The following is a 21,662-nucleotide window of genomic DNA, read 5'->3' as shown; positions in this document are numbered from 1 at the left end:
TTTTTTGTTTTTCTTTTGTCTATTTTGTCTCTTTTTTCTTTTCCTCCACCTGTGTTTCTGTGTGTTCTGCATGCAGTGTGTTTGGCGTAGTTATGCGGCTGATGAGAACTCGGTTTCCATTGCTACCTGGAAGCCTCATTTGAAGGCGTTGCATACCTGCAGCCCTACAAAGTAGGTACAACGTTGGCAGCTGGTGTCTGAGTTTGGTGTCTGTGCCCCTGTTAAGCAGTCTTTTCCCTTCTCTTTTTCCAATTCAGTATTTCTGTTAACTTTCCTCTTCTTTTCTAGCCTGGTCCCAGATCTGTTTGGCACGTTTGGTGTGACAATGGCCGTAGGTGTTGGAAAGACAGCACAAACTGATCTAGGACCAGGCTACTTATTTTCTACTAGTCTCCTCTACCTCTCTACCTCAAGTTCTATTTCACTTATGTACTTCCTGCTTTTCTGTGAATGAATACATTTATATTTTTATCATTTGTATTATGTTATTATAAGTAAATAATTCACAGCCATCAAAAGACCAATATTGTCCAGGTTCCTTTTCATCCAAACTGTAGTGAACTCAAGAACTCAAGAAATATGACTAAAAACCAATCATGTAGACAGTACCCCAGTGCACCTCTATCCTGCTGACACAACAAGCATATCTCCCAATATATGCTCAAACCATCAGTCTAACAGTTTAAGGTAGTGTTCTCAATGACACCCCATTCCCTATGTAGTGCACTACTTTTGATCAGGCCCTAGTCAAAAGTAGTGCACTACATGGGGGAAAGGGTGCCATTTGGAACTTAGGCCTAACACAGTTAGCTAAGATTCACTGAAGACTTGAGATTGTCTGCACTCCACTTTCAACTGAGGCAGTGAATGTAGCGATCGTCCACCACGGCCCATCCATTTCTGACGGTAGTCAGCGTCTAAATGATCCATTTAGACGCTGAGGCCTTATTGAATGTGTGGCCACTTCTCTGTCTCTCGTCTCATTGGACTGCCACTGTGTTGGAATAGCCTTGTGTGATTGGGAGATCTGGAGTGCCTGTATTGGTATTATCTGCCAATAGCATTTCAAGACTGGTAAATATGCAGATGGAATGTTGTGGAACCTGGAGATATTGGAGAATCCATCTGCTACATGCTTTACTGACAGATAGACAACAGTAACACACACACACACACACACACACACACACACACACACACACACACACACACACACACACACACACACACACACACACACACACACACACACACACACACACACACACACACACACACACACACACACACACACACACTGATGACACACACCTGTCTACACACTGCTAGCACGTTTGCCTGGATAGTTACACTGCATTGAAATGCATGTGTGTGTGTGTTGAGTCTTGTTTCTGTTTAGTCTGGTGACATCCTTGTGATTTGCTCTGCCTTAAATCCTCAGCATCTCTTTTGATGACGACCCGTCGAGCTCATCTCGCTCCTCGCTGGTGCAGTAGATTATGTTTGCGATGAAGACTTTGCTAAATATTTCCTCACTTTCTCCCCTCTCCCCTCTCTCACTTCTCAACCTGAAGGAAGGACCAGGGTGAATCCTCCACAAGGTTCGTACCTCCTACTTGTTCTGTGTATCTACTTGACGCACAGATCCACACGCACCACTACCACCGGTGTACGTCGTAACCCTGTGTGTTGGGGGTCACGTCTTCCCTACTGCCTGTATGGAACACGCTGATGGCAAGTCTCTCTGGATAAGATCGTCTGCTCTGCCAAATGACCAAAATGGAAATGCCAATGCTTTCAGCCGCTATTCAGAACTGTGTGGGTGTGTCCCAAACGTCTCTCTCCATCCATAGGACATTGGTCAAAGGTAGTGCACTATAAAGGGAGAAGGGTATCATTTGGGACTTACAGTGTATTGCTGCTGAAAGTGCCAATATGCAGTCTGGAGACCTATTGCAGAGAAAGATAGCTAGTTAAGAGTTGTTAGCCCTAGCTTTTAACTTAATGGATCCATTTATAGAAACAGCCACCAGTTCATTACTTAGTCATTATTTACCTCTCCTTTGGGCCTCTCCCCCCTCTTTCTTCAGTGTTTATCTTTCTTTATCTCCTTTTATTATTCCTTCTTCCCTCTCGCTCTCCATCTCTTTATTCCTCCCACTCCACTGTTCTCTCTCAGCTCTTGTCCTTTCATTCCCTCTCTCTCTCAGCTCTTGTCCTTTCATTCCCTCTCTCTCTCAGCTCTTGTCCTTTCATTCCCTCTCTCTCTCAGCTCTTGTCCTTTCATTCCCTCTCTCTCTCAGCTCTTGTCCTTTCATTCCCTCTCTCTCTCAGCTCTTGTCCTTTCATTCCCTCTCTCTCTCAGCTATTGTCCTTTCATTCCCTCTCTCTCTCAGCTCTTGTCCTTTCATTCCCCCTCTCTCACTCTCTCTTTCTTTCTTTCTTTCTTTCTTTCTTTCTTTCTTTCTTTCTTTCTTTCTTTCTTTCTTTCTTTCTTTCTTTCTATCTTTCTTTCTTTCTTTCTTTCTTCCTGGCCCTCATCCCTTTCTCTCACTACATCTCTCCGTACCTGAGGTGTTCTTCAGGAAGGAAATGATTGCAGTGGTTTCTCTCTCGCTCTCTCTCTAAAATTAAAAATAATTGTGTTTATTGCAGTCGTGTGTTGTGTGTGTATTTCAGTATAACAGGATTTGAGTGACACAGCCACTGAATTACAGAGGAAAGATAGAAGAGGGAGAGAACACTGTCTTTCTCTCTCTATTTCTCTCTGTCTTTCTCTCTCTATTTCTCTCTGTCTTTCTCTCTCTATTTCTGTCTTTCTCTCTATTTCTCTCTGTCTTTCTCTCTCTATTTCTGTCTTTCTCTCTCTATTTCTGTCTTTCTCTCTCTATTTCTCTCTGTCTTTCTCTCTCTATTTCTCTCTGTCTTTCTCTCTCTATTTCTCTCTGTCTTTCTCTCTCTATTTCTCTCTGTCTTTCTCTCTCTATTTCTCTCTGTCTTTCTCTCTATTTCTCTGTCTTTCTCTCTCTATTTCTCTCTGTCTTTCTCTCTCTATTTCTCTCTGTCTTTCTCTCTCTATTTCTCTCTCTCCCCTCTCTCTATTTCTCTCTGTCTTTCTCTCTCTATTTCTCTCTGTCTTTCTCTATTTCTCTCTGTCCCCTCTGTCTTTCTCTCTCTATTTCTCTCTGTCTTTCTCTCTCTATTTCTCTCTGTCTTTCTCTCTCTATTTCTCTCTCTCCACTCTCTCTATTTCTCTCTCTCCCCTCTCTCTATTTCTCACTGTCTTTCTCTCTCTATTTCTCTATGTCTTTCTCTCTCTATTTCTCTCTGTCTTTCTCTATTTCTCTCTGTCCCCTCTGTCTTTCTCTCTCTATTTCTCTCTGTCCCCTCTGTCTTTCTCTCTCTATTTCTCTGTCTTTCTCTCTCTTTCTCTCTGTCTTTATCTCTCTATTTCTCTCTGTCTTTCTCTCTCTATTTCTCTCTGTCTTTCTCTCTATTTCTCTCTGTCTCTCTCTCTATTTCTCTCTGTCTTTCTCTCTCTATTTCTCTGTCTTTCTCTCTCTATTTCTCTCTGTCTTTCTCTCTATTTCTCTCTGTCTTTCTCTCTCTATTTCTCTCTGTCTTTCTCTCTCTATTTCTCTCTGTCTTTCTCTCTATTTCTCTCTGTCTTTCTCTCTCTATTTCTCGCTGTCTTTCTCTCTCTATTTCTCTCTGTCTTTCTCTCTCTCTATTTCTCTCTGTCTTTCTCTCTCTATTTCTCTCTGTCTTTCTCTCTCTATTTCTCTCTGTCTTTCTCTCTCTATTTCTCTCTGTCTTTCTCTCTCTATTTCTCTCTGTCTTTCTCTCTCTATTTCTCTCATTCTTTCTCTCTCTCTATTTCTCTCTGTCTTTCTCTCTCTGTCTTTCTCTCTCTCTCTGTGTGTGTGTGTCTCTCTCTCTCTGTCTTTCTCTCTCTCCCCTCTCTCTGTCTTTCTCTCTCTCTCTGTCTTTCTCTCTCTCCCCTCTCTCTGTCTTTCTCTCTCTCCCCTCTCTCTGTCTTTCTCTCTCTCTCTGTCTTTCTCTCTCTCCCCTCTTTCTGTCTTTCTCTCTCTCTCTGTGTCTCTCTCTGTCTCTCTCTCTGTGGGAGCTTGGAGTGATGTAATATGTTGCTTTAGCTGTCGTTACACAACAGTAGGGAAAGCAAAATGCGTGTGTCTTTAAAGTGAAAAACAGAATTAAAAACCTGAGGGCCACTAAAACATTTGTCTGCGAGATTTCCAAACTAAGTGTAAAACGTCAACAGAATACCAGAAAAAAAGTAAACCTTTCAGTGTTGCCTAGTGTTGAGAGGGTGAGGACAGAATCCATCCCACGCAAACCCAAACACTTGAAAAGAATGTCGGTAGAAAAGGAGAGACAGAGGGAGGTAGAGAGCGAGAATGAGAGAGAACAAAGCTCCAGCATCCTCCACCTATTGAATTCAATGCACCACCCCTCTCTCTCTCTCTCATGGTCAAGGGCTCCACCTCAAAACTGCAGGAGAAAAATAAATAAATAACAATCCATTTTTATGAGTGTCATCGAACAAGGTGCCGATGGCCCTGAAAGCCTACTGGTGCCCAACAGGTTGCCTGCTCTAAAAGTCTACCATCCTCCACACATATGACTCAGCGCCTCTCTCTCTCTCTCTCTCTCTCTCTCTCTCTCTCTCTCTCTCTCTCTCTCTCTCTCTCTCTCTCGCTCTCTCTCTCTCTCTCTCTCTCCTCTCTCTCTCTCTCTCTCTCTCTCTCTCTCTCTCTCTCTCTCTCTCTCTCTCTCTCTCTCTCTCTCTCTCTCTCTCTCTCTCTCTCTCTCTCTCTCTCTCTCTGTCTCTCTGTCTCTCTCTGTCTCTCTCTGTCTCTCTCTGTCTCTCTCTGTCTCTCGCTCTCTCTCTCAGCTGAATTAGTATGGTTAAATGAGAGACATGGACAGGAGTGGGGCTGAATGATCAAATGATAGGCCTTTTAAAAATGCTGTCATACCTCGGCTCTTCATTTTCTCTCTCCACTGAGCTCAATTACCTTTAAAACACGCTCTTTCTAAATGTCAGCAAGTGGTTGACAACGTATAGTGGTTCTACAGGGTCTCTGGTCACGCTTTAGTTTCGTGCGATTGAAGCCGAGTGATCATGCTGTGCTTATAAAGCCTTCAAATACATGACATAAAGGACTATGTCATCTGTCATAAGTTATATTAACGTCCATAAACTATACAGTACATAGACATGAATACACTTAGTTTGAGGTAGCGATTGTATAGATTAGATTTCATAAACATTCACATGCAGACATGAAGGCATGTGACATCTTTACAGAAGTATACATGGACATTCATAGAAGCTACATTCATAACCTATACAAAGACGTTCACATACAGCACCAGTCAAAAGTTTGTACACACCTACTCATTCAAGGGTTTTCCTTTATTTTTACTATTTTCTACATTGTAGAATAATAGTGAAGACATCAACACTATGAAATAACACATATGGAATCATGTAGTAAACAAAAAAGTGTTAAACAAATCTAAATATATTTCAGCTTTGCACACTCTTGGCATTCTCTCAACCAGCTTCACCTGGAATGCTTTTCCAACAGTCTTGAAGGAGTTCACACGTATGCTGAACACTTGTTGGCTGCTTTTCCTTCACTCTGTGATCCAACTCATCCCAAACCATCTCAATTGGGTTGAGGTCGGGTGATTGTGGAGGCCAGGTCATCTGATGCAGCACTCCATCACTCTCCATCTTGGTCAAATAGCCTTTACACAGCCTTGGCTTGGGTCATTGTCCTGTTGAAAAACATATAGTCCCACTAAGTGCAAACCAGATGGGATGACGTATCACTGCATAATGCTGTGGAAGCCATGCTGGTTAAGTGTGCCTTGAATTCTAAATAAATCACTGACAGTGTCACCAGCAAAGCAACATCACACCTCCTCCTCCATGCTTCACAGTGGGAGCCACATATGTGGAGATCATCCGTTCACCTACTCTGCGTCTCACAAAGACATGGCGGTTGGAACCAGAAATCTCAAACATTGCCCGTGTTTGTTGGCCCAAGCAAGTCTTCTTCTCATTAGTGTCCTTTAGTTGAGGTGATTTGACCATGAAGGCCTGATTCACGCAGTCTCCTCTGAACAGTTGATGTTGAGATGTGTCTGTTACTTGAACTTATCCCCTGCAGCAGTGGAAACTCTGGGTCTTCCTTTCTTTTGGCGGTCCTCGTGAGAGCTAGTTTCATCATACCGCTTGATGGTTTTTGTGACTGCACTTGAAGAAACTTTCAAAGTTCTTGAAATGTTCCCTATTGACTGACCTTCATGTCTTAAAGTAATGATGGATTGTCATTTCTCTTTGCTTATTTGAGCTGTTCTTGCCATAATAAGTACTTGGTCTTTTACCAAATAGGGGTATCTTCTGTATACCAACCCTACCTTGTTACAACCCAACTGATTGGCTCAAATGTATTAAGAGGGAAAGAGTTCCACAAATGAACTTTTAGCAAGGCACACCTGTTAATTGGAATACATTCCAAGTGACCACCTCATGAAGCTGGTTGAGAGAATGCCACGAGTATGCAAAGCTGTCATCAAGGCAAAGAGTGGCTACTTTGAAGAAACTCAAATGTCAAATATATTATACACTTTTTTTGGTTAGTACATGATTCCATATGTGTTGTTTCATAGTTTTGTAAATAGCAAAAATAAAGAAAAACCCTTGAATGAGTAGGCGTCCAAACTTTTGAACTGTACATTATAAACATATATATTTGCTTACCGTATCTCTTTCCTCTGGTTTGTAGTAAGGTTCTCAGTAGTAAGCAGACGCTACTGAGGAGGTGTACCCTACGGAAACATACTAGGTACCCCCTGCCCGCCTGTACTCATGACTATTTTGGGAATGACTACGAATTTATTCTTGATGCATGAATTCGAAATCCGAGAGAAACTTGGTGGTTTTCAAAATGGCCGCATATGGGTTCTGGGAGTTCTCTGACTATCTGAGTTACCTTTGCAACAATGTTGAGCTGCTTTTGGACAGTGCCCGAAACCTGCTGCCTGTTGTCTTATGACTTGAACCACTTCTCCTACTGTACACTAACTCGTATTACTCATACCACCCTGCATACCACTGCTGGCTTGCTTCTGACGCTAAGCAGGGTTGGTCCTGGTCAGATCCTGGATGGGAGACCACGTGCTGCTGGGAGTGGTGTTGGAGGGCCAGTAGGAGGCACTCTTTCCTCTGGTCTAAAAAAATGTCCCAATGCCCCATGGCAGTGATTGGGGACAATGCCCTGTGTAGGGTGCCGTCTTTCGGATGGGACATTAAACGGGTGTCCTGACTCACTGAGGTCATTAAAGATCCCATGGCACTTATTGTAAGAATAGGGGTGTTAAACCCAGTGTCCTGGCTAAATTCCCAATCTGACCCTCAAACCATCATGGTCACCTAATAATCCCCAGTTTAACAATTGGCTTATTCATCCCCCTCCTCTCCCCTGTAACTATTCCCCAGGTTGTTGCTGCAAGTGAGAATGTGTTCTCATTTAACTTACCTGGTAAAATAACAGCTAAAAAATAAATTACAAAATTCTGACTGTACAACAGCTATTTGGTAAGGTCTTAAAAACAGATCCACTGAACAGATATGCTTTCTAACTGGTTTATTGTGATATTTCACCATCAACTGCAATCTTTCTGGAAGTTTTATCAATTACTCTTGCCTCTTACCTCACTTCCTGTCATTCACACCATTCACACTCATATCACCAAAACGTGAAAGACACAATGACTTCATCAACAGTCACGTTAACATTTACAATGACCACCAAAACAGTCATGGTTAGATTGGATATAGCTTCCTACCCCTTGCCCCGCTGCCTGTCCTCTGCACGGCCCCTCCACTGCCCCTGCATGTTGTCACTTGGAAACCCTGTACACAGCATTGTCCATCCTCTGACCTCAGCACTCCACCCTGCACCTCACCATTTCAGCAGTCCCTCCTTGGATATTAGACCCCATTAATAGTTAATCACAAAGGTTCATGAAATCATCACTCCACCCTATTCCCTTGGTGGTTTTGGTTATCTATGATACAAGAACCTCCCCTGCACAAACTCCTATTGTACCTCTTCTATGGTAGCTCCTCCAATGGGGACTCTGTCAGTCAGAGAGACAGGGATTGGCCAGCTGAGGTCACATGTTTAGGAGTGAGCTGAGTGCTAAAGAATCATAATTGCATACTAACAGTGGGGTACCTGCTGAAGCATTTTGCCTGCTGTGCACTTGTATTTTGGATAATAGGCTGCATTGCATGCTGGTCTATGAATAGGCCCATCAATCTAACCTAATTTAAATGTCTTGCTCTCCAGTGAAGCAACCAATAATTGAAGTAAACGAATGAACGAATTCATGAAATGGTGAAAGACTCCTGTAAAAGGTTTCCAATCAATTGCATTTTGTTTGAATTGTTCCCGACCCCGAACCTGTGCTTGGTCTTGATACAGTACGTGTGTATATCTTTGTTCCACTAACACCATATTTCTCTCTCTCTCTCTCTCTCTCTCTCTCTCTCTCTCTCTCTCTCTCTCTCGCTCTCGCTCTCGCTCTCGCTCTCTCTATCTATCTATCTATCTATCCCCATGACAGTCAGAAGCTGAGTTTCAAAGACCGGGTCCGGATGGCGAGCCCCAGGGGGCAGAGTATTAAGAGCCGGCAGACGTCGGCGAGCGACCGGCGGTCCCCGGGGACTGAGGCTGGGGGTACGGAGGGCACCAGCCCTGCCAAGGTCCAGAAGAGCTGGAGCTTCAACGACCGCACCCGCTTCAGACCCTCCCTCCGCCTCAAGATCCAATCACGCTCCACTGCCGATGGTGAGAGGAACTAATGAATTGTCGTGATTGGTCAATTGTTGGATTTGGGTGTTTAGTGTAAGAGATAGGTTGATTGGTACCATGTTATTTCCCTTGCCTTTATACCAAAATGGTAATCTTGCCCTGATACTTTCTACACATGTTATCATCTTTAGAATGATATCTTTAGATATACTTAGATCATTGGTGAGCTACATCGACTTAAAACCACACTCTTAATGTCATGCTTGCTTTCACTCCCTTTCCCTAAGTTCTCTGGCTGGGCGCTGTGTGCTAGCCTATGAAGGATTTACTCCTAGACCGCCGGTCTTATGGGCAGACCAGACCAGAGCTGGCACAGACCATAGAGCCCAGCGGGAGGAATGTTAATGCCTGTTTGCAGTGCGCTGGTTTGGGTTAGTGGGGCTGGCCGGCCTGGCTTGGTTATGGCTGAAGCTCTGAACCGTGCTCTGGATGGTGGGTGGGAAGGGAAGGGAACAGGTATGCTGTAGATTAGCAGTCTTAAGGGGCGACCAGCTGGATGAGGGAGGCAGGGTAACAGCCACAGTGACCAGGTAGCTAGGTCAAATGGAACACCAGCTAAATTCTAGAATAAAGTAGGTCTATACCAATAGTGGACTATAATAACACTATTACCAGCAGATTATGTTGAGGATGGATAGAAATGGAATGGGGGATTTATCCAGATTAATCTGGTGTAAGAGACGTTTTGGATAAAGTGAGGACTACTGACTATACTGTATATGACACTTACCTTACACAACCATACAATAATCATCTTGTATATGGTAAATGGATTGTTGCATATACAGTATGCCAGATGGATTAAATGGCTTTGCCAAGAACCAGCTACAGCACTTTCTGAATTAATGAGAGCAGAGATTGATGCTGGCTGACACACACCAATCCTCCAAAGGCCCGTGGTGGCTTGCCTTGTAACATTACAAATAGCATCAACCTGGGGTCATAAAACGTTTTCTATTGGTCAGGGGGAAATTTGTTTGATCTGCACTCTACCACTTCTAACCCCTGGCCCGCTTTGGTGTGCTTTATGTCGTAACTCAGGCCACTCATAAACAGCAGGTCTTTGTGATAATATTTCTCATTAGCAATATACCTACTGAGGAGAGGCAGCTCTCAGGCTCGCGCTCTTCAGCTATACTGTGAACTCTCTTTTGAGTGTTCTCTCTCTCTCTCTCTCTCTATGTCTCTCTCTCCCTCTCTCTCTCCCTCTCTCTCTCTCTCAATTCAATTCAATTCAATTCAATTCAAGGGCTTTATTGGCATGGGAAACGTGTGTTAACATTGCCAAAGCAAGTGAGGTAGACAACATACAAAGTGAATATATAAAGTGAAAAACAACAAAAATTATCAGTAAACATTACACATACAACAGTTTCAAAACAGTAAAGACATTACAAATGTCATATTATATATATATATATATATATATATATATATATATATATATATATATATATATATATATTAATATACACAATGTACAAATAATTAAAGGACACAAGATAAAATAAATAAGCATAAATATGGGTTGTATTTACAATGGTGTTTGTTCTTCACTGGTTGCCCTTTTCTCGTGGCAACAGGTCACAAATCTTGCTGCTGTGATGGCACACTGTGGAATTTCACCCAGTAGATATGGGAGTCTCTCTCTCTCTCTCTCTCTCTCAATTCAATTCAATTCAATTCAAGGGCTTTATTGGCATGGGAAACATGTGTTAACATTGCCAAAGCAAGTGAGGTAGACAACATACAAAGTGAATATATAAAGTGAAAAACAACAAAAATTAACAGTAAACATTACACATACAACAGTTTCAAAACAGTAAAGACATTACAAATGTCATATTATATATATATATATATATACATATATATACACATATACACACATATATACACATATATATATATATATATATACACACACATATATATATATATATATATATATATATATACATATATATATACATACACAATGTACAAATAATTAAAGGACACAAGATAAAATAAATAAGCATAAATATGGGTTGTATTTACAATGGTGTTTGTTCTTCACTGGTTGCCCTTTTCTCGTGGCAACAGGTCACAAATCTTGCTGCTGTGATGGCACACTGTGGAATTTCACCCAGTAGGTATGGGAGTTTTTCAAAATTGGATATGTTTTCGAATTCTTTGTAGATCTGTGTGATCTGGGGGAAATATGTCTCTCTAATATGGTCATACATTGGGCAGGAGGTTAGGAAGTGCAGCTCAGTTTCCACCTCATTTTGTGGGCAGTGAGCACATAGCCTGTCTTCTCTTGAGAGCCATGTCTGCCTACGGCGGCCTTTCTCAATAGCAAGGCTATGCTCACTGAGTCTGTACATAGTCAAAGCTTTCCTTAATTTTGGGTCAGTCTCAGTGGTCAGGTATTCTGCCGCTGTGTACTCTCTGTGTAGGGCCAAATAGCATTCTAGTTTGCTCTGTTTTTTTGTTAATTCTTTCCAATGTGTTAAGTAATTATCTTTTTGTTTTCTCATGATTTGGTTGGGTCTAATTGTGCTGTTGTCCTGGGGCTCTGTAGGGTGTGTTTGTGTTTGTGAACAGAGCCCCAGGACCAGTTTGCTTAGGGACTCTTCTCCAGGTTCATCTCTCTGTTTGTGATGGCTTTGTTATGGAAGGTTTGTGAATCGCTTCCTTTTAGGTGGTTGTAGAATTTAATGGCTCTTTTCTGGATTTTGATAATTAGTGGGTATCGGCCTAATTCTGCTCTGCATGCATTATTTGGTGTTTTACGTTGTACACGGAGGATATTTTTGCAGAATTCTGCGTGCAGAGTCTCAATTTGGTGTTTGTCCCATTTTGTGAAGTCTTGGTTGGTGAGCGGACCCCAGACCTCACAACCATAAAGGGCAATGGGCTCTATGACTGATTCAAGTATTTTTAGCCAAATCCTAATTGGTATGTTGAAATTTATGTTTCTTTTGATGGCATAGAATGCCCTTCTTGCCTTGTCTCTCAGATCGTTCACACCTTTGTGGAAGTTACCTGTGGCGCTGATGTTTAGGCCAAGGTATGTATAGTTTTTGTGTGCTCTAGGGCAACAGTGTCGAGATGGAATTTGTATTTGTGGTCCTGGTGACTCGACCTTTTTGGAACACCATTATTTTGGTCTTACTGAGATTTACTGTCAGGGCCCAGGTCTGACAGAATCTGTGCATAAGATCTAGGTGCTGCTGTAGGCCCTCCTTGGTTGGTGACAGAAGCACCAGATCATCAGCAAACAGCAGACATTTGACTTCGGATTCTAGCAGGGGAGGCCGGGTGCTGCAGACTTTTCTAGTGCCCGCGCCAGTTCGTTGATATATATGTTGAAGAGGGTGGGGCTTAAACTGCATCCCTGTCTCACCCCACGGCCCTGTGGGAAGAACTGTGTTTTTTTGCCTATTTTAACCGCACACTTGTTGTTTGTGTACATGGATTTTATAATGTCATATGTTTTACCCCCAACACCACTTTCCATCAGTTTGTATAGCAGACCCTCATGCCAAATTGAGTCGAAGGCTTTTTTGAAATCAACAAAGCATGAGAAGACTTTGCCTTTGTTTTGGTTTGTTTGGTTGTCAATTAAGGTGTGCAGGGTGAATACATGGTCTTTTGTACGGTAATTTGGTAAAAAGCCAATTTGACATTTGCTCAGTACATTGTTTTCATTGAGGAAATGTACGAGTCTGCTGTTAATAATAATGCAGAGGATTTTCCCAAGGTTACTGTTGACACATATTCCACGGTAGTTATTGGGGTCAAATTTGTCTCCACTTTTGTGGATTGGGGTGATCAGTCCTTGGTTCCAAATATTGGGGAAGATGCCAGAGCTAAGTATGATGTTAAAGAGTTTTAGTATAGCCAGTTGGAATTTGTTGTCTGTATATTTGATCATTTCATTGAGGATACCATCGACACCACAGGCCTTTTTGGGTTGGAGGGTTTTTATTTTGTCCTGTAACTCATTCAATGTAATTGGAGAATCCAGTGGGTTCTGGTAGTCTTTAATAGTTGATTCTAAGATCTGTAGTTGATCATGTATATGTTTTTGCTCTTTGTTCTTTGTTATAGAACCAAAAGATTGGAGAAGTGGTTTACCCAGACATCTCCATTTTGGATAGATAATTCTTCGTGTTGTTGTTTGTTTAGTGTTTTCCAATTTTCCCAGAAGTGGTTAGAGTCTATGGATTCTTCAATTGCATTGAGCTGATTTCTGACATGCTGTTCCTTCTTTTCCGTAGTGTGTTTCTGTATTGTTTTAGTGATTCACCATAGTGAAGGCGTAGACTCAGGTTTTCCGGGTCTCTATGTTTTTGGTTGGACAGGTTTCTCAATTTCTTTCTTAGATTTTTGCATTCCTCATCAAACCATTTGTCATTATTGTTAATTTTCTTCGGTTTTCTATTTGAGATTTTTAGATTTGATAGGGAAGCTGAGAGGTCAAATATACTGTTAAGATTTTCTACTGCCAAGTTTACACCTTCACTATTACAGTGGAACGTTTTACCCAGGAAATTGTCTAAAAGGGATTGAATTTGTTGTTGCCTAATTGTTTTTTGGTAGGTTTCCAAACTGCATTCCTTCCACCTATAGCATTTCTTAATGTTACTCAGTTCCTTTGGCTTTGATGCCTCGTGGTTGAGTATTGCTCTGTTTAAGTAGACTGTGATTTTGCTGTGGTCTGATAGGGGTGTTAGTGGACTGACTGTGAACGCTCTGAGAGATTCTGGGTTGAGGTCAGTGATAAAGTAGTCTACAGTACTACTGCCAAGAGATGAGCTATAGGTGTATCTACCATAGGAGTCCCCTCGAAGCCTACCGTTGACTATGTACATACCCAGCGTGCGACAGAGCTGCAGGAGTTGTGACCCGTTTTTGTTGGTTATGTTGTCATAGTTGTGCCTAGGGGGCATATGTGGGAGGGGATGCTGTCACCTCCAGGCAGATGTTTGTCCCCCTGTGTGCTGAGGGTGTCAGGTTCTTGTCCGGTTCTGGCATTTAGGTCGCCACAGACTAGTACATGTCCCTGGGCCTGGAAATGATTGATTTCGCCCTCCAGGATGGAGAAGCTGTCTTCATTAAAATATGGGGATTCTAGTGGGGGATATAGGTAGCACACAGGAGGACATTTTTCTCTGTTAGGATAATTTCCTTTTGAATTTCTAGCCAAATGTAGAATGTTCCTGTTTTGATTAATTTAATGGAGTGAGTTAGGTCTGCTCTATACCAAATTAGCATACCCCCTGAGTCCCTTCCCTGTTTCACACCTGGTAGTTTGGTGGATGGGACTACCAGCTCTCTGTAACCTAGAGGGCAACCAGTGGGTCCGTCTCCTCTATACCAGGTTTCTTGCAGGATGACAATGTCTGTGTTACCGATTTCTTTGGTGAAGTCCGGGTTTCTGCTCTTTAGGCCAAAGGCAGATGACCTCAGGCCTTGGATATTCCAGGATGATATAGTGAAGGCTTTTTGTTCCATAGAATGTCCAATGTTGTTGGTCGTGTGGTTTGGCCTCAGGCCAGTAAGTGTGAGCAGAGCCTGCTGAGCATCTGGTACATGCTATTGGCTTGGGCGAGTGTGAGAGTGGGGGTTGGGACTGTTTGCCCGCTCACTACCTGGGCGTATGTGTGGCTTCCATGTTGAGGCCCTCTTTGCGGGGGTGGGGTGCATGGGGTGGGCAGGAGTGGCATAGGTCTGATCTGAGGGGGCCTAAATGGGGTGTGGGCATGGTTGACGTGGGGGGTGTTGATTGGTTGGGGTGGGGGTGTGGATGTGTCTGGGTGTACTGTGGTCTGGATGTAATTCCTCTTGGCGTGGGTCCTCTATGTGTAGGTCCAGGGGGGTCCTGCAGGTCTGGGAGGGTGTCTCGCTGGTCTGGGTGGAGAGTCTATTGATCTGTTGCTCCTGTGTGAAGTGTTGGGGATACGTTTGAGAGCGATGTCCTTTAGGGTCCTGGCAAAGGTGGGCACTGCTGCCTTGTAGAGGTGGACCTGGTCATAGAGGCTGTTCAAGTCCAGGGTGGAGTGGTGGGCCAGGAAAACATTTGGTTTTGAGGCACAGTCACGGGAAATACTTGCGTTTACCCGCTGTATTGTGGCAGGGTGGAAGTCTTTTCGTGGTAGCAGGGTGGAGATAACCACTTGTGCGTTGGGGAAAGTAGAAGAAGCCTTTTCAATCACTCCCTTCAGTGCTGTTGCCACCCTTTCCTGCTGTGCTCTCAGGTCGTTTGTGCCTGTGTGTATTATTATGTGGCTGGGTGAACCTAGTTGGTCCTCAGACAGAAGGTCGAGGGCACGCTGGGTGTTTGGACACCAGAGTTTAGACACACTATGTTTGGGAAAAAGTTTTTTTCTTCTATATATTTCCCATTTGAGTCCATAAGTAGTACAATCTGTGTCTTGTGTTTGTCCTCAGTGGGTGTGAGGGGTTGTCAGAAGGGCTATCAGGGTGGCTGACAGGGGGTGCTCGGAGGGGGTGAGAGCCGCTGGGCTTGTGGTTCTTCATTTGTCTGTTCTGCTGTGGTGTCGACTCTATGGTCAGGGTCTGGTGTGGACTGTTCTGCTGTGGTGTCGAAACTTTTGTCAGGTGCTGGGGTGGGCTGTTCTGCTGGCTTCTCTGTGGGGGTGGCCACCTCTCTAGTGGGTTGTTCTCTGTCACACGCCGTCCCCCTCAACCTCTCCTCCGTCCCCCTTAACCTCTCCTCCGTCCCCCTCACCCTCTCCTCCATCCCCCTCAACCTCTCCTCCACCAGCAGTCCGATCCTCTCCTCTAATGCTCTGTTCTTCTCCTGATTCTGCTCTTTCTCCTGTTGAAGTTGTCTCACCACAGTCCAGAGTGCAGATATGTCTCTGTCCACCTCCAGCTCTCCGGGTCTGGTTAAGGGGGTGTTGTTGTGCTGGACTGTTGTCTGGGTCTGTGCAGACTGAAGTGTAATCACCTGCTGTTCCAGCTCCACCTGTCTTACCTCCAGCTGGGTGAATTTGTCCTTCATTTCAATGAGGGAGTGGTAGTCCGTGCTGGGAGGTTGACTCTCCGCTGGGGGTTGCTCGTCTGTGGTGTTACATAATGAAGAGCTCTGGTTTGACCCGCTCGGGGTGGGGGTATCTTTATCAAGGGAGAGCTTCTCCTGTTGGGCTAATTCTTTGATTAGGTGAAAGTCCAGCTGAAGCTGTTTGTGGTTACTTTGTACGATCACTGTTCCGGACTTATAGATATTTATATTACATGACTCAGAGTCCTCGTTATCAAGTATTCTGAGTTTCCACCCCTCGGTAATCCCCGCTCTCGTAACAGAGGGGTAGTGTGCTAATATAGCACTGTGCCATGCCCGGGGATGGTTTGTGTGGAAGATAAGGTTGCTGATGTTCCCATTTTTGTAATAGTCAGCAAAAAGTGTCTCTTGATTTTCCATAAGGAGCTTCATTTTGTAATCTTTTCTTGACTTCTCATTCTTTACATGCACAGGGTACTGTATTTTAATTGTCTCTGAACAGCGGGAGGGAGCTTCTAAGGCCTCTCCATTTGGTTGGGGTAGACTGTGTGACTCTCCTGCCATTGTTGGGCTAATGGGCTTTGACACCTCTCACTTGACACGTCAGTGCTAGTTGAAGCTGTATCAAGCTTGGCAGAATTATGTTAGAATTCAGTCCTTATAAAGTAATGTTGTGTATTTTTCTTCTTGGCTTTTGGAAATAAGATATAGTTTCAGACTAAACATTACTCACTCAGTTCCAGGTTGGATGGTGTTTTCAGGTTTCTGTTGTTTTCCAGAGAATTTGCTGTATAGAGTAAAAATCCTTGGTAGTTGTGAACCTTCCAGGTGATTCCGTAATTCCGTCCAAAATCAGGTTGTCGGTTTTAAGTTTTGATTTGAAGTAGGGGTTATGTTGTAGAGGGTAAAATCCAGTATGTGTTCCAGACAAAAAATCTAAGTTTATCTGACTCTTAATCTATCTTTTTTTAAAGAAAATGCTGAAAAATGCAGGAGCTGATCTGACCCTGACCTCTCTCTCTCTCTCTCCCCCGTCTATCTCTCTCTCTCTCTCTCTATCTCCCCCCGTCTATCTCTCTCTCTCTCTCTCTCTCTCTCTCTCTCTCTCTCTCTCTCTCTCTCTCTCTCGTAAAAACATATAAGAACCAATGTTGGGATGATTGCGTTGTTTGCTCTACAACCCATACGTTGCCGTGATATACAATAAGGCAGAGACAACAATAGACAACAGTCACATGGTGGTGAAATAAATTCAACTACACGTACATTTGTTTCATCACAAAACCGAAGTGCAACGTCGGGCCGGGGGAAGTCCACAAAGCAAATATTACATGTAATGAACAGTTATATGACCTGCAACCAGTGATGTAAAAAATACTTTAAAGTACTAATTAAGTCTTTACGTTACTATTTATATTTTTGGCAACTTTTACTTCACTACATTCCTAAAGAAAATATAATACTTTTTCCTCAAAAGTACTCATTATATTTTGAATGCTTAGCAGGATAGGAAAATTGTGAAATTCACACACTTCTCAAGAGAACACTTGGTCATCCCTACTGCCTCTGGGATGGCAGACTCACTAAGCACAAATGCATCTTTTGTAAATGATGTCTGAGTGTCGGAGTGTGCCCCTGGCTATCCATACATTTGAATACTTTTACTGAAGTAGTATTTTAGTGGGTGACTTTCACTTTTACTTGAGTAACTTTCTATGAAGGTATCTTTACTTTTACTCAAGGATGATTTAGAAGTCAACACAAAGACAACAGGATCATTGCCTCTGCTATTTCAGCACCATTCCAACTTAAACATTTAATCAACAAGGCTAAATACAGTATGCTTTTTTGAATACACTGAAAACAAACTTAAAGATACCAGAAACAAATGGTGTGTTTGTGTGTGTGTGTGTGTGTGTGTGTGTAAGTAAGTAAAAAAAATAAGAAGTTTGGACTCACCCTACTTGTACACTAGCTGAAAACCAATGCCACCCTCATCTCTTTCATGTTGGCAAAACGGTCTATGGCTCTGTCATACAGTACACGTTTAGTTTTTGTTGTCATAGGCTACATAGCTAAAACGCTTGTTAGCCTTACTTCCTCGCATGGGCAACAATGAACCAGCTAAGTTAGCTGGCTACTTAACGTCAGCCTAAAATTTGCCCAGCGTCTTCCGGGTTAGGCCGTCATTGTAAATAAGAATTTGTTCTTAACTGACTTGCCAAGTTAAATATACTGCCGCAACATGCCATACTATTTTGGTCCACACAGCATCAGATAGATGGGCTACACATACTGAGACAGAAGGGCGCTGTTTCCCTCGCTCTGAGATTCAGCCACTTGCGAATTGATGGAAAACCATTCAAACAGAGAGAGACAAAAGATATGTTTTTTTTTGTCAAATATTTGGGGAAGCCTGGCTCCCCTTGGCATCAATGCGCGCCACTGTCTCTCTCCCTCCCCTTCTTCCCTCTCTCCCTCCCCTTCTTCCCTCTCTCCCTCCCCTTCTTCCCTCTCTCCTTCCCCTTCTTCCCTCCATCTCTTTCTTTCTGTCTCCGTCATAGAAATAATGAAGGTATGTTATAACTCAAACTCTTTCCCTCCATCTCTCTCTCTCTCTCTCTAGCTGACTCTAACATGACCACTGAGGATGGTTTCGGTGATGACAAGGGGTGTCACTGTGAGATCTCTGTGGAGGACCTGCTGCCTTCCGTCAAGTCTGTCATCCGAGCCGTCAGGTGAGACACACACATGCACGCTCGCACGCTCACTCACACACATTCCGCTGTATGGGGCCCACAGGTGTATGTACTAAGCTCCCCTCTACACTCTCTCAAAGGGCTAGATTTACGTGCTACATAGCTAAGGTAAACAGTGAGGTAAAGACTGATTTTACCTCAGATCTTTCGCAACTTCACAGGAATATTTTCTTTTGAACTATGAAATGATTTTCCAGATGAGCGGTCATGTATTTATGTTGAGAAAGAAGAGCTGTTTCTGCTGTTGCTATTGGATAATTTTAGATCTCAGTACCTTGGCGTGTGTTACTCGAGGTCAATATCCTTCTTTGTTTGAGGACTCCCTCTTGTGGTAGATTGACGAACTGCATTGAGATTCCCTCCGATGCTGGATCGCATTCATTAGGACACACCGTAGAGAAACTTTTCTCAACGGGAAACAAAAAGGAGCGTTTCTTGTTAGACACGTTCACGTAGTCCCTCCCTGTTTCGGGCAATGTTCTTTCATCTGGTATTTAATGAACATGGTCTGGTCCATTCAGGATAATGAAGTTCCACGTGGCCAAGAAGAAGTTCAAGGAGACGTTGCGTCCGTACGATGTGAAGGACGTCATAGAGCAGTACTCCGCCGGACACCTGGACATGCTGTGTCGCATCAAGAGTCTGCAGACACGGTGAGAACAAAAATGCACTGTCACGCGTGGTCAAAGTGCTCACAAAGTCACACTCTCTAAATTAGACCTTCCAATAAAATGCATGAAAAAGCTTAGCTAGCAGCGGTTTGCCCATGTGTATTCACTGCTTAGCCACTAATGTGAGCAGTATGTCTTTGTCTTCATATGAGTGTGCATATGTTCGAGTCTGTGTGCATACATTCATATTTGTGTGTGTGTCCTCACTTTCCCCCACAGGCTGGACATGATAGTGGGGCCCCAACCCCTGAGCAGCCGAGCCAAGACCTTTTCCTCTCCCTCCCTGCCCATGTATTACAGCCAGGGCAGAAAGAACTCCACGCAGGGGTCAGAGTTAACCCCCTCACACACACCCCTCACATCCTCTTGACTTTCTCCTCATCCCCTGCATGTGGACTAGCTGATTGTTTGCTAGAAGAAACACTGCATGGTTTTCAAATCGCAAATATCTTCCTTACCTGTCTAGGTTGACAGTATATCTTACCTGTCTTGGTTGACAGTATATCTTACCTGTCTAGGTTGACAGTATATCTTAACAGTCTAGGTTGACAGTATATCTTACCTGTCTAGGTTGACAGTATATCTTGCACGGGGGATCTGGGACTGTTGATGGGTTCAGTTTCTAGATTCCTCCTGGTGATGTTTCTTCTGTTCTGCATTCCTGTCAACTGAGTTTTCTCTGAGTTTTCTCTTAAACTTATGGCCCGATTCAATCAGATCCCCTTTAGCCACCACCCGCAGAGCTGATGTTTTTACGGTGTCGGCGGTGGAATTGCGTTAGAGTGATCAAATCCACAAGTTGCTCCTGGCATTATAGCTAAAACGGACATTGCCATTGGGTGCACGGAGTCTCATTAAGTTTGCATTCTGGAACGTGAGATGTAATCTACACCTCGATTAGGCTGTTAAAAATCCTCATTATTTGGTTAAATGATTTTTCAATTCGAGCTTCATTATTTCTATATAGCCGACACTTTCTCATTCTGAACTTCTAACGCGAGTGGGGAGGTGTGGCTTCTTGACAATGATCACAAGAGCAGCTGCTCACCGATTTACAGCTCCAATGCCGTTCCACCGCAGACACCGGCAAAACGTCAGCTATGCAGGTGTCGGCTATAGCCGGTTAGCACTTGATCTGAATAAATCTAGGCCCTAAACTTTTACTGAATTTGAAAGGCCTTATTTACCAAATGAGTGAGCAGTGAGCCACCATGTGGTAGAAATATAAAATTACATTTTTCTGGTCGAGAGCTTCTTGAGTCATGGAAAATATTGATTATCTCATATAAACATCTCAAATGAAAATCCAAATGTGTAGTAAAATGATATATACATACAAATAAAAACTATGCTTGTAATTTAAGGTCATCCATTTTGTATATCAAATCCAGTAGTAGATAATACATTCGCCTCTTCTTCTTGGCTTCTAAAGTTTAATCTTAGATCTTTTGAAAAAAGGTGTATTGACATCCCACTGGGCACAGACGTCAATTCAACGTCTATTCCACGTTGGTTCCACCTCATTTCAGTGAAATGACGTGGAGACAACGTTGATTCAACCAGTGTGTGTGTCCAGTGGCATGCTGTTGATATTGATACACTTGCAACATATATCTCGAGTGACACAGTAAACCGAGCCGGTATATATCCTTGTGAGCAGTATGGGCCTCTACAGTAAGTGTTGTATTCTCACAGAGGACCAATTCCAACTCTCAACTCTCTTTCCTTCCTTCTTCCTTCTCGGGCAGGCTGCCTACTGGACATCCTCTGGTCCAGCACCATTTCTCTCTCTGTACCCTTTCTTTAACACTATGTCTCCTGTGCCCTCCAGAGTGGACCAGATCCTGGGTAAAGGCCAGGTTCCTCTGGATAAGAAGATCCGGGACAAGCTGCTGTCTGATGGAGACCTGCTGGAGGACATGAGTATGCTGGGTCGTGTCTGCAAAGTGGAACGGCAGGTCAGTGGGGTTCCGTGAACTTACACGCTGGTTCATTAAATATGGTGAGTTATGTGTGGTTCACCTTTGACATTCGTGGGAATTGGCCTATACGGATGGGGGCTCAATTGAAATGTTTCTTACAGAAGAAATGTGAAAAGCACGCGCATAACCATGGTAGCAATTGTAAGGGAACAGTTTGAAGATAATGGGAAGATAAATGATTAGACCAAAGGTGGGCACACAAGTCCACCTGACACGAGACTGGATCCAACCAATAAATACACTGTCGACATTCAGTACCATAAGAATATCCCTGGAAAACGTGGGGTAGGTGCAACATAAGACAACAGGACTAACTG

The 21,662-nt window shown here is 43.3% G+C and overlaps 1 protein-coding gene across 6 annotated transcripts in view; it reads left to right on the top strand.

Moving 5' to 3' along the window:
* Positions 1 to 21,662, top strand: part of LOC118364808 (potassium voltage-gated channel subfamily KQT member 5-like) — a 168,401-nt gene that overhangs the window by 141,407 nt on the left and 5,332 nt on the right. Inside the window, exons 8-14 of one of the 6 annotated variants that reach the window (XM_052503227.1) lie at positions 77 to 171; positions 1,575 to 1,601; positions 8,668 to 8,891; positions 18,560 to 18,671; positions 19,214 to 19,345; positions 19,583 to 19,690; positions 21,195 to 21,321. In XM_052503227.1, coding sequence (XP_052359187.1) covers positions 77 to 171; positions 1,575 to 1,601; positions 8,668 to 8,891; positions 18,560 to 18,671; positions 19,214 to 19,345; positions 19,583 to 19,690; positions 21,195 to 21,321 — 825 coding nt within the window. Of the gene's footprint in view, positions 1 to 76; positions 172 to 1,574; positions 1,602 to 8,667; positions 8,892 to 15,891; positions 15,900 to 18,559; positions 18,672 to 19,213; positions 19,346 to 19,582; positions 19,691 to 21,194; positions 21,366 to 21,662 lie in introns of all 6 variants that reach the window. The other 5 variants (XM_052503231.1, XM_052503228.1, XM_052503229.1 and 2 more) reach the window with 5 other exon arrangements.

Source organism: Oncorhynchus keta, unplaced genomic scaffold (genome assembly GCF_023373465.1).
Source record: "Oncorhynchus keta strain PuntledgeMale-10-30-2019 unplaced genomic scaffold, Oket_V2 Un_contig_1690_pilon_pilon, whole genome shotgun sequence".
In the NCBI taxonomy this organism is placed as follows: domain Eukaryota; kingdom Metazoa; phylum Chordata; class Actinopteri; order Salmoniformes; family Salmonidae; genus Oncorhynchus; species Oncorhynchus keta.
This window is presented reverse-complemented; position numbering and strand designations above follow the sequence as displayed.